Consider the following 11,420-nt stretch of genomic DNA (forward strand, 5'->3'; position numbering starts at 1 on the left):
TCAGCATATCTTACAATCAAGCATGGAGGGCAAAATGTCATACATTACAGATGCTTCGTGGCAGTGCTGAAGACTCGTTCCGAATGCTTCCCCTTTACCTATATAACATTAGGATCCATAACCCGGGAAGCGTAAGTAATTTGGTCACCGACAAAGAAGATAGATTTTTGATGTGTTACTATTCCCTTGGCATAGTTGTAAGTATCGATAATCTCTCTCAATTTTTAACTTATAATTGACCTTGTTATAATTGAACACTTTTAATCTGCTAAAATCTATGTAGGTTCGATCATTTGTTCAACATTGTCGACCGGTAATCATCGTCGATGGTGCGCATTTGAAGGCAGGGTATTCGGGGACAAATTTAGTTGCCGTTGCAATGGATGGCAATAATGGAATTCTGCCATTGGCTTATGGAATTGGTGGCGGTGAGACAAACGAGGTTTGGTCATGGTTCTTAGGCAACCTAAGAGATCATTTAATGAGTTGTGGTATGAGTGATCGTATTTCAGAGCTTACTTTTGTTTCTGATCGTGCTGCTTCAATAGCACATGGTGTTTCAACTGTGTTTCCTGAAGCGTTTCACTGTTTTTGCGCACGTCATTTGTTTGGAAGCATCAAAACTAAATCTAACAAATTCAAATATTTTGAATGGCATTATTGGAAAATGGTGAAAGCTTACCGTGCCTCGGATTTTGAGGATCATCTTAGTGTATTTCGAAGAAGATTGAGAGCGTCTTACAATTATTTAGAATAAGTTGGTTTTCACAAATGGTCCAGAAGTAGAGCTGAACATGTTAGGTATTCATACCTTACTAGCAACAGTGTAGAGTCTGTTAACGCACTATCCAAACATGCTCGAAAACTACCTGTTTGCATGTTGTTTGAGTTTTTGCTTCAGTACAAGATTGGTATTTCAAACATCGCAACCAGTCGGTTAGTCTTACTTCAACGGTTACCCCATATGCTGAACGTAAACTAGGCAAGAGGACGAGAAAATCTAGAAGATGGCAAGCAATTCCATCGACAAACAATCTAATAGAAGTGCGAGATGGCAGAAAAAATGGAATGGTTAATCTCGACGATAAAGTATGTTCATGTGGGCAGTGGCAGTTATCGGGGATAACTTGCGGACATGTTATTGCAGCAGCACGACTTTTCGGAGTGGAGGATGTTACTAAATTTGTATCACCCTGGTTCACAAATCAAACTTATATAAATACGTATTTTAATGGGCTTACTTAACAAAACAGGCCCAAAGTCTTGTCGATCCCCATCTTTTTCAGGTTACGTAACTCCGACGCCAAAATTAACCAAACTGTTAATGATTGACGGCGATTGAGTTACCAGTTCATCAACACAATCACACCTCCTCCCTAGTTAATAAACGATCGTTAAACGCCGTTAAGTTGTTATTAGATATGGAATCGAAATCATCGCTAGCACCCCTTCCTGAAGAAAATCAAAATGAAGATCAGCAATTTGATGACCCTAAACCTTCTTCTGCTTCTGCTTTCTCCTCAAAACCTATTCGTCCTCCTACCAAGTCAGTTCATAAATCCTAATTCTCCATTTTTGTTTTTGTTTTATTTCTTCTTAGGGTTCAAAATTACTCATAGTTTGCAACCAAATTCAACAGTTCAAGTTAAAATTGACATACATTTATGTGAAATATCATCAACAACGGGAATTTGTATGCTTGATTGTACTTTTTTATGCCAAATTTTATATTTTATGCATTGATTTTTATTTCTGCTATATTTGTTTACTTTGTGCGATATTTTTCAGTATATGCTAATTTTTTTCATCATTTTTTTTTTTTTTTTATGTAAACTTGTCACATACTATTGCTCACATAAGTGCTACTGATGTGTTAGCTTATAGCTCCTACATTTTCATTAAAATCATATCATTATTTAATACTATGCTATCTTTGTATTATTTTGATCATTACATTTCGGTATTATTTTCGTCCTTGTAGGACATCTTCACAGATGTACTCCCCATTAGATTGGAAAGGCTATTTTGACCAAGAAGATGATGTTTGTATCCCTGACTCAAACGATGTTCGTCGCATACTTCTTATGCTCAACAAACTTTTTCAATTTCTAATGCAAAATGTAGTTGTTCATCTGTTGACTTACCGTGTCATTTTAGGTCTTTCACGTATATACTGCAGGGAAAGAAGGACCGGTTGTATTTTGTTTACACGGTGGTGGTTATTCTGGGTACGTTTGATTACTGCTAAACCAGATGTATTTCTATCATTTTATCTTATTGTATGGTGGAACGATGATAAGTAAATCTGTTTGTATTAATGTACAAAGTGCAAACTGGTTTTCACCATGCCTAGGGTTTCATTTATTGTTTTTAGTCTTATTTTTTTTGTAGTGTGCGTTAAAATTATTTTGAATTTTAGTACTTTGGTCTGAATGGTCTTTTGGAATGTAATTTCAGGCTCTCGTTTGCAATATCAACACGTGTAATCAAGGAGAAAGCAAGAGTGGTAGCAATGGACTTGAGAGGACATGGAAAATCAGCTACGGAAAATGAAATAGATATGTCCATTGAGGTACATAGGTGGAGTTTGTCAATTCATTATTGGTATTTTTGCTACTATAAAATTGTGCTATCCATTGCAATATCCCAAATTTTCACATGATCTATTATTTTAGTGGGAACTGTAACTTGTGCTTTGCAGACTCTATGTAGTGATGTTCAAGCGGTCGTGAAGACAATGTATGGAGATGATCCACCAGCCATCGTGCTTGTTGGCCACAGGTTTGTTGTTCTCTAAAAAAAAGTAATGTGAAGTTTAATTTGTGCCCACGGATTGATTTAGTGTATGAAAAAAAAAGAGAAAATTAAGGACTAAAACATTGATATACTTCAAATTGAATCAATTAATTGCATGCAGTATGGGTGGATCCATGGCAGTGCATGTTGCAGCGAAGAAAATGTTACCTAGTCTTGCTGGACTTGTGGTCGTAGATGTTGTTGAGGTGCTCTCATATACTCTAGATCCATAAGTTTTCAACCACTTTTATACTAAATTTATTTATGATTGATTAATTTCATTGCAAATTCAGGGAACAGCTATGGCTTCACTAATTCATATGCAGAAAATTTTATCAAATAGGATGCAGTATTTTCCTACGCTTGAGAAAGCGGTAATCACACCTTTCAACTTATTCACTTTCTCTATACCGGAGCCAGTTTGTGATTTCTTTTTGTGTCGCTTTAACAGTGTACGATTTTTATTTGGTAACTTGAAACCATATGTTTAATTTTGCTTTCTAGTTTTATATATGAAACATGCAACTTAAACGAGGTCATCTGTACCTATTGTACATAACAGCTATATTATTTTTTGTTTCATGTCTCTTCCTTTTTTCATTAATGTGTTCAATAATGTTTATTACTCGCACTTGTCAAAATTGTTAAAATCTTCTTGTTATTTGTGTTGTGCTCATAGAGTAAGTTTATGTGTCATACTGACATGAAATATAAATGCTTGCAGATTGAGTGGAATGTAAGAAGTGGTAATTTGAGAAACATCGAGTCTGCTCGAATATCAATTCCCGGGACTGTGAAGTATGATGATGCACAACAGTGGTAAGGTTTAGAGATGTCTTAACATTTCTGTTTTTTGTCATTTCTAATTTTTTAATACAAAACTTCAAATCAAGCAGGCTTATTCCTTCAACACACTTCCTTTTTTTTCGTTAACTTAATCAAGTATTAGTCATTTGAATATGTTAACCTAACTATATTTGGTTTCTAATATTGCCTTAGATCAAGTGATCTAGCTTTTGTATGTGCAGTTATCGTCACAGAGCACGATTGGCGGAAACAGAACAATATTGGAAAGGATGGTACACATTAATTTTTATGATATATCAAGCTTTGGTTATTTTATATATATATATTTTTTCCATTTTCAACTTCACTGAAAACCCGCCAAATATAAATCCAATTCTTCAAATACAAATCCAATTCTTCATTCTCTCTTTTACAATTTTAACTAATATTTCTGCATATACAGGTATGAAGGACTCTCTGACAAGTTTCTGTCATCTCCTGTCCCGAAGCTCTTGCTGTTAGCGGGAACCGATCGACTTGACAGGTGCCTTTAAGTTCATCTCATTATTTATCAGTGTTGCAAAACTCGGGATTACTCGGAAAATCGGTCAAAAATTGGTCAATGTCAAACTTGGTCAACATCGAGTACTCCCGTGTTTCCGAGTACTCCCAAAAAGTTGCGATCGATATGAACTAGTTGGTGTTAAGAACCTTAAGGTCTTGATAATGCTTTGTGGTTTTGAAGTACTCGTACAATTTAAATAATTTGGGACAGAGTAATAACATATCATAAGGCATGGTATGTTTCTTTTTATCTAAAATAATTATAGGCTACAAGTTGAAAAGCATGATCTGGCTAAATTATGTTCCTCTTATATTATTATAAATATAAATAAAAAATAAAGAATTCAGTGGACGCGTTAGCGTTTGTCCTTCATTGTTTGAGTGACGTCAATTTTAAGAATTATATTCTATATCACGCTAACATATAAGCTTTGGTGTAACAGGGCTCTCACAATTGGACAAATGCAGGGTAAGTTTCAAATGATTGTTGTCCGACATACTGGCCATGCAATACAGGTTTTGATTTAGTCTTTCGTTAAATTCATATATTCTTTATTCCTTATGCTTTTATATTTAGATGAAAGCGCTCTATTTTCTAACTATCCTACTTTTGCCCGTTACAGGAAGATGTACCTGATGAGTTTGCGATGCTTATACTCAATTTCATCTCACGCAATCGCATAGGTCCTCGTGGAGTTGAGGTTGGTGATGTTTTAATCTAATACGACAGTTTTCCTTTCTCTACAATTTATAAAAGCAAGATTATGGATATCATGTACTCCGTATCTCTTTTCATCATCTTTTATACATCAAAAAAGTGAATTTTTATTTGTTTTTGTATTCATCGAAACTTGGTTTGTCTTGATATCTGAGGGTATTAAAAATTGCAGCTTGACCAAGGTTTAGAAGGGGATATGCAACCATCTTTTTAATATATTCCAGGCTGCAGTAGTAGTTGAAGTTGAGGTGGCATAACGAGCGGGCTGGTCGGGTGGGTAATGGGTCAAAACGACAATATTGTTTGAAAATATCAACTTAAGAGGTCAAAAACATTTGAATCTTCAGAATTCGAACTCATTTAACCTGCTAGACATGTTTTACCTTTACGTAAGTTCGACCTGTTTGAGCTTAAATTTTAACCCAAATTGACCCATTTTAAGTAACTGGGTTGAAATTGCCACGTCTATGGCTCTACCTTGAATGTAAAAGCAAATTTGAATATGGCATATATCTAACAAAAGTTGGTCATACAATTCTCTTGCGTAATTTAGCATCCATGGATTTTTTTATTATTATTATGAGTTTTTTGTCGCAGATCCCAGGAATCCGCAGGCCGTCACAGCCTCAAGCATGACCAAATGGAAAAATATGGAGGTGAGTTTTTTTTTTTTTTTTTCGTGCGGAATAAAGTTACCTATTCTCATCATTATTACATGAGATGTATTTACGATAAGAAATGTAATATAGAACAATTAGCGTATGCTAGATCTTTGAATTAATCATGTGTCCAACAATTAATTATCTGATAAAACATCTCCGAACCATCTTGAGCAGGTCGACGCATGTCTTGACCCAAGTCACGAGCAGATAATATAGAGGGCTTGTGGAATTTTCACTTTCACATGCAAAGGTATTGATTTTATACTTCATTTTAATTTTAAAAATGAAACTGAAACCAATTTATAGCTTATAAGCTTAGTTGTTCCTAACATTATTTGTTTTTGTGTTGCTCGCAGTTTATTTGTTTCGGCAAGGAATGGACAGATACTGATCGACACAGACTTCCACTGTTGTACAAGCAATAACTCAGATATATCTATCTTATGAAATTTCTCGATAACTAGTGCGTGTTGTGCTTTGTTTGACTTATGTATGATCTTCGAAACATAATATCGTTAAATATGTTAGTAATCTTTGTTAAATATGTTAGTCGAAATCTTTTTTCATGTTGGGTGGTTCCATAAAAGGTCGTCGTTTCCACTCTAAATCTATAAACCCACTTGGACTGAAGGAGTCCCCGTGTTGGGGTGTCGTGCCGGGCCGACCACAGGAAAAAGTAGTCGAAATGTGATCGTGATCAGTAATCCATTGTGGTCGATTCAATGTAATGCGACTTTGATAAACACGCAACTTTCTTCACAAAACTTTCTACACAATAAAGCTGTTATCAACGTTTTAGAATGTGCCGGATGTTGTTTATCTGATTCGTTTTGTGAAAAAGGTTTTGTAGAAAAAGTTTTGTGACATTTGTTTATCTGATTGGTTTTGTAGAAAAAGGTTTTGTAGAAAAAGTTTTGTGAATAATGCTGTTATCAACGTTTTAGAATGTGCCGGATTTTGTTTATCTGATTCGTTTTGTGAAAAAGGTTTTGTGAAAAAAGTTTTGTAGATAAGTTTTGTGAAAAAAGTTTTGTGAAAAAGGTTTTGTAGATTAAGTTTTGGGTCATTTTCATTTTTATTTTTATTTTTATTTTCTTTTTTATTTTTATTTTTATCCTCTTTTTTCCCCTACTATTTCTTAGTTTTTATTTAAAAAAAAACAAATTTCCTACTTTTTGGCCGGAGGTCCACTCGGAAGCAATTTCTTTATCCGTCGAAGAAAGACAGGGATGACTTTCTCTACTTTTCTGGGTGGTGAAATGACCTGTTTTTATTCTCGGGTAGGGGAAGGATTGTCTACATCTCACCTCCCCCATACACTACTCAGGTGGTATTGAGTTTTTTTGTTGTTGTTGTGTAGATTCAGGGAAATTTTTTTTTTTTTTTTTTTAAATTTTTGAAAACAACTTATCATACATCTGATGTATGTTAACCTGTTTTGAGATTCTTTTAAAAAAATTTAGCCCGATTTAGAGTTTAGGGTTTTAGGTTTAGTACTTAAACCTAAAATCTTAAACCATAAATTCTAAACCGTTCATATTAAAAAACTCATTCTAAACCCTAATATTTCAGGCTGAGCATCTATTTCTCGTATATCGCTTCACACCGAGAAGAGGGTTACTAAACCTTAAACACTGTTTTTTATTAATCAAAAGTTTTTTTTTTTTTTTTTTTTTTTTTTTTTTTTTTTGTATGAACAGCTGTTAACATACATCAAATGTATATTAACAAGCAAGTTAAAAAAAATAGTTTTTTTCTTCTAAATCTACGCAATGAAAATTGATACCAGAATTTTTCTTTCTTTTAAATCAGAGCTGTAGAACTAAATATATAAAAATCACAAAATCACTTATCCCCTTATTCCCAAGACGCCCCCTAGCTCTGGATCTTCTCCCTATAAAAATTTAACATTTCCACGTATGTAATCATGTTAAAAACAAAAGAGTTGGTGTAGTGGTGGTGTGACGCCCCGTACTAAACCAACATGTACGGACCATCAACAATAAGATCATTACAAGGTTAAACACTATATGCTGTTTTAAAATAAGTTTGCATTCATAAAAAGAGTGATGTCTTAACCAACATTAAATGTTTAACAACCGAAAGTAGGCTTCTATGAATAGAAGCAAATAATAGTACGTGACCCAAAGGTCGTTACAAATTCATTGTTTCAAAAGTAACATAGTTTGAATGCAAAATAAACGTTTCATGCGAAGACATCTCTAATAAACGCAGCGGGTGTCTACACAGCATGGCAACTACAGCGGAAGCAATCAAACCTTAAGCACCTGAGAAAAACATGCTTAAAAACGTCAACACAAAGGTTTGTGAGCTATAGTTTAAATGTAACAGTAATGTACGGTAGGCCACGAGATTTCGTATTTCAAAACAGTATGAAAAGTATATGTTCAACCGTGGGCACTTGGTAACTAACTTAACGTTTATAACACCCCCTAAAAGTACACTTGGCGAGTGCGTAAGTTTACGAAGTATTAAACACCCGTTAAATGCTAGCGCTACTAGCCCTAGTGGGGATGTCAAACCCTATTGTCACACCCCCAAATTAGGGCCTAGGGTATTTGTGACTAATTATATCAAATCACAGTTGTATAAACGAGAACGACTCTATATGAGACGTTTTGAATAAAACATTTATTAATAAAACAGCGGAAGCATTATAAGTTTTACATCAAATTTAAACTGAAATAATAATAATAGTCTTAATGCAAAGTAAATGTAATGAAATGAAGACTCCATGTAGCAGCATTCAATTCATCATGTAGCAATCATGGCAATCATCTTATTCGTCACCTGAGACAAAACATGCTTAAAGTGTCAACCAAAAAGGTTGGTGAGTTCATTAGTTTATCAAAATCAATCATTTCCGTTATAATAATAGGCCACAAGATTTCAGTTTCATAAATATCCGTACACTAGCAAGTGTATAAAAGCATTCTATAAGTTGTAGGCACCCGGTAACAAGCCTTAACGTTCATGTTTTACCCTCTGAAGTACACCAGATCAGGTGTGTTTAAAATAACCTCGAAGTACTAAAGCATCCCATAGTCAGGATGGGGTTTGTCAGACCCAATAGATCTATCTTTAGGATTCGCGCCTACCGTACATAGACAAGCAGTTTAATGTTACCAAGCTAAGGGTATATTTCTGGTTTAAACCCACATAGAATTAGTTTTAGTACTTGTGCCTATTTCGTAAAACATTTATAAATCAGCGCATGTATTCTCAGCCCAAAAATATATATAAAAAGGGAGCAAATGAAACTCACCTTAAATAGCAGTTGAAGTATTCCACGCAAGAAAGGAAAGTAAAGCAAGTAAGTGACCGAGATATCAACTAGAAGTAGTTCTTTAAGAGAGAAATGAGAGATTAAGGTGTAAGTTTGAAATGAGAAATGTATGTGGTATTTATAGTTGAAAATGTTAGGTAAAAAAAAAATTAAAATAAAATAAGTAAATCTTAAAAGTTAAAATAAGAAAAATTATTTTGTATTTTTATTAAAAGTAAATCTTAAAAATTAAAATAAGAAAAAGTAGTTTGTATTTTTATTAAAAGTAAAATCTTAAAAGTTAAAATAAAAAAAAAGTAGTTTGTATTTTTATTAAAAGTAAAATCTTAAAAGTTAAAATAAGAAAAAGTAGTTTGTATTTTTATTAAAAGTAAAATCTTAAAATAAAAGTAGTTTGTATTTTTATTAAAAGTAAATCTTAAAAGAAAAAGTAGTTTGTATTTTTGTATTTATTTATTAAAAGTAGATATAGTTTTGAATTTTTTTTTTTGTATAAAATTCTAAAAAAAAAATTTGTTTAATATATTTCTAAGAACATTTAACATTTTATTTCTATATTTATTTAATTATTAAATACGAATTTTATATAAAAATTATTATTATATTTAGTTTTTATAAAAATTAAAATTTATGATTATTAATTTATAGTTTTTATTAGTTTTATAAATGTTATAATATTATGTATTATTTAGTTAATTATATATTCTATTAACTAAATAACAAAAGTAATATAAATATTATATATATATTCATTGATGTAATTATGTTATATTATATATCATAATCTTATTTATAATATTTATAATTATATTATTTATTTTAAGCGTACGTTTATTCGGTCAACGTTAAATTTATTCGTATATAACAACTCTAGGTATTTTAGTAAAATCGGAAGTCGAAAAGTGAGGGTTGTTATAGTACCTACCCGTTAAAAGAAATTTCGTCCCGAAATTTAGTTTTTGCCATCAATCAGCGTTGTTCGTACCTAAACGAGGATATTTACGTTTTATCTGGTCTTCACGTTCCCAGGTAGGTTCAGGGCCTTTCGTGAATTTCAACGGATAGAATATTGTTCTGTTTCATGCATTTAAATAATACGAACCCTAATTTCTTACAGGTTCTTCTATAAAGTGCATTTTATCATTAATGCGGAGGTTATCTAAAGGATTAATAAGAGTGTCATTTGACTAGGTTATCCTCAAAAGGGATGATGGTGTTATACGAGCATTTTAGTAAACTGAACACATGAAATGTGTTATGAATAGTATTGAGCTTATTTAAAACTTTGAGTGTTTATGTCACAATATTAGGGTAGACAAAACAGAGAGTAGTTCATGAAAATTATAGTCATGAAGTTTGATAGAGATCATCATTGTTTACAACAAGAATATTGTAATGATGAATATAAGTTGAAAAAATAAAGTTTTATCACTACTGAATAATATGGATAAAACGATTTGATTATAGGAAGCGTATAAACGAAGCTATTGTAAAAGAGTGAATGAGAAATTAAATGTTCGCCTTAACTTTTGACGTAGTCACGATTGATTTTTGGAATTCAAGGGATTAAAGGAAATCTTCGTAATCCATAAGATTTGATTCTCCGGTAATTAAGGAATTTGAAATTTTCTTTGATTAAATGAGGTGAATTGCTTCAATTGCTGTGTTTGGAATTTTGCTATAAATTAGCTTCTTCCGTTTCATTATCTTCACCACTTCTCTACTTTCTTCCTCAATTAATACTTCCAAAGATTGTGAGAATGCTCCATCCAGTTCTTATCCTGGATATTTTTCTGACTATCATTTCAGTCATTCTTCTTTTTCATTTACCACTAGAGGAATTTGTTTTCTTCTACTATTACCTTGGGGTTATAGTGTTTTTAATTCTCCCATGTCTTTACGTTGCAATACGTATTGATATACACGGTTTGTAATTTCGGTGTCGTTATCGGGCTACATATTTTCCCTTATATGTCGGAGCTCTTTGCCTTTTTATTCTCCTCTCGACTCTAAGTAAAGCGAGTAATGGTCCAGAATTTGTAGGTATGAAGTTTCGAATGGACCTACTGTTCTAAGCGTAATATCGCGATTTGATTTGGTAAATTACCAGAATTACTGAGGATAGAACTATCAAGAATATATTTGCTTGATATGTTCAGAGATTAAGTAGAATGTAAGAGTCGTGTAACATGGCAAATGATGATTATAAAGTCTATGAATCATCATCTTCCATTAAAAATTTAGCATGACTTACTGTAATATAATCATGTTGGCCTGACGTCATTATATTATACTAACTCATGCTTCAATTCTCAACACTACTTCAAATCATTCAAAATTTGAATTTAAATTTTACGGAATATAGAAACTTAAACAGTTTTCCTTTATGATGTAATAAAGATATTGCAAAGAGATAATTAATTGCGGACAAGAATCGTTATGAAGATATCTTTAGAAATATCGAGGATATTTATAACGAAAGATATGATGATATTTTAGAATTTCTAAAATCGATGGATAATGAAGAAATTCTTCTGTAAGGATTTAGAATGCGTAAAAAGATCTTCTGTGATTTCCTTCAGAGATC

General features: G+C 32.6%; 1 protein-coding gene across 1 annotated transcript; it reads left to right on the plus strand.

Moving 5' to 3' along the window:
- The first annotated feature begins 1,282 nt into the window (after positions 1-1,282).
- On the plus strand, positions 1,283-6,242 carry LOC139898386 (uncharacterized). Its single transcript, XM_071881113.1, has 15 exons — positions 1,283-1,546; positions 1,982-2,066; positions 2,158-2,228; positions 2,458-2,572; positions 2,702-2,781; positions 2,918-3,002; positions 3,090-3,170; positions 3,521-3,615; positions 3,825-3,875; positions 4,046-4,126; positions 4,590-4,662; positions 4,770-4,847; positions 5,462-5,520; positions 5,701-5,776; positions 5,883-6,242. Exons 1-13 carry the CDS (start codon positions 1,422-1,424, stop codon positions 5,498-5,500), a joined length of 1,059 nt encoding a protein of 352 aa, XP_071737214.1. The 5' UTR covers positions 1,283-1,421; the 3' UTR covers positions 5,501-5,520; positions 5,701-5,776; positions 5,883-6,242.
- Positions 6,243-11,420: the final 5,178 nt, after the last annotated feature.

The sequence above is a fragment of the Rutidosis leptorrhynchoides genome, chromosome 3, assembly GCF_046630445.1.
Source record: "Rutidosis leptorrhynchoides isolate AG116_Rl617_1_P2 chromosome 3, CSIRO_AGI_Rlap_v1, whole genome shotgun sequence".
Taxonomy (NCBI): Eukaryota; Viridiplantae; Streptophyta; class Magnoliopsida; order Asterales; family Asteraceae; genus Rutidosis; species Rutidosis leptorrhynchoides.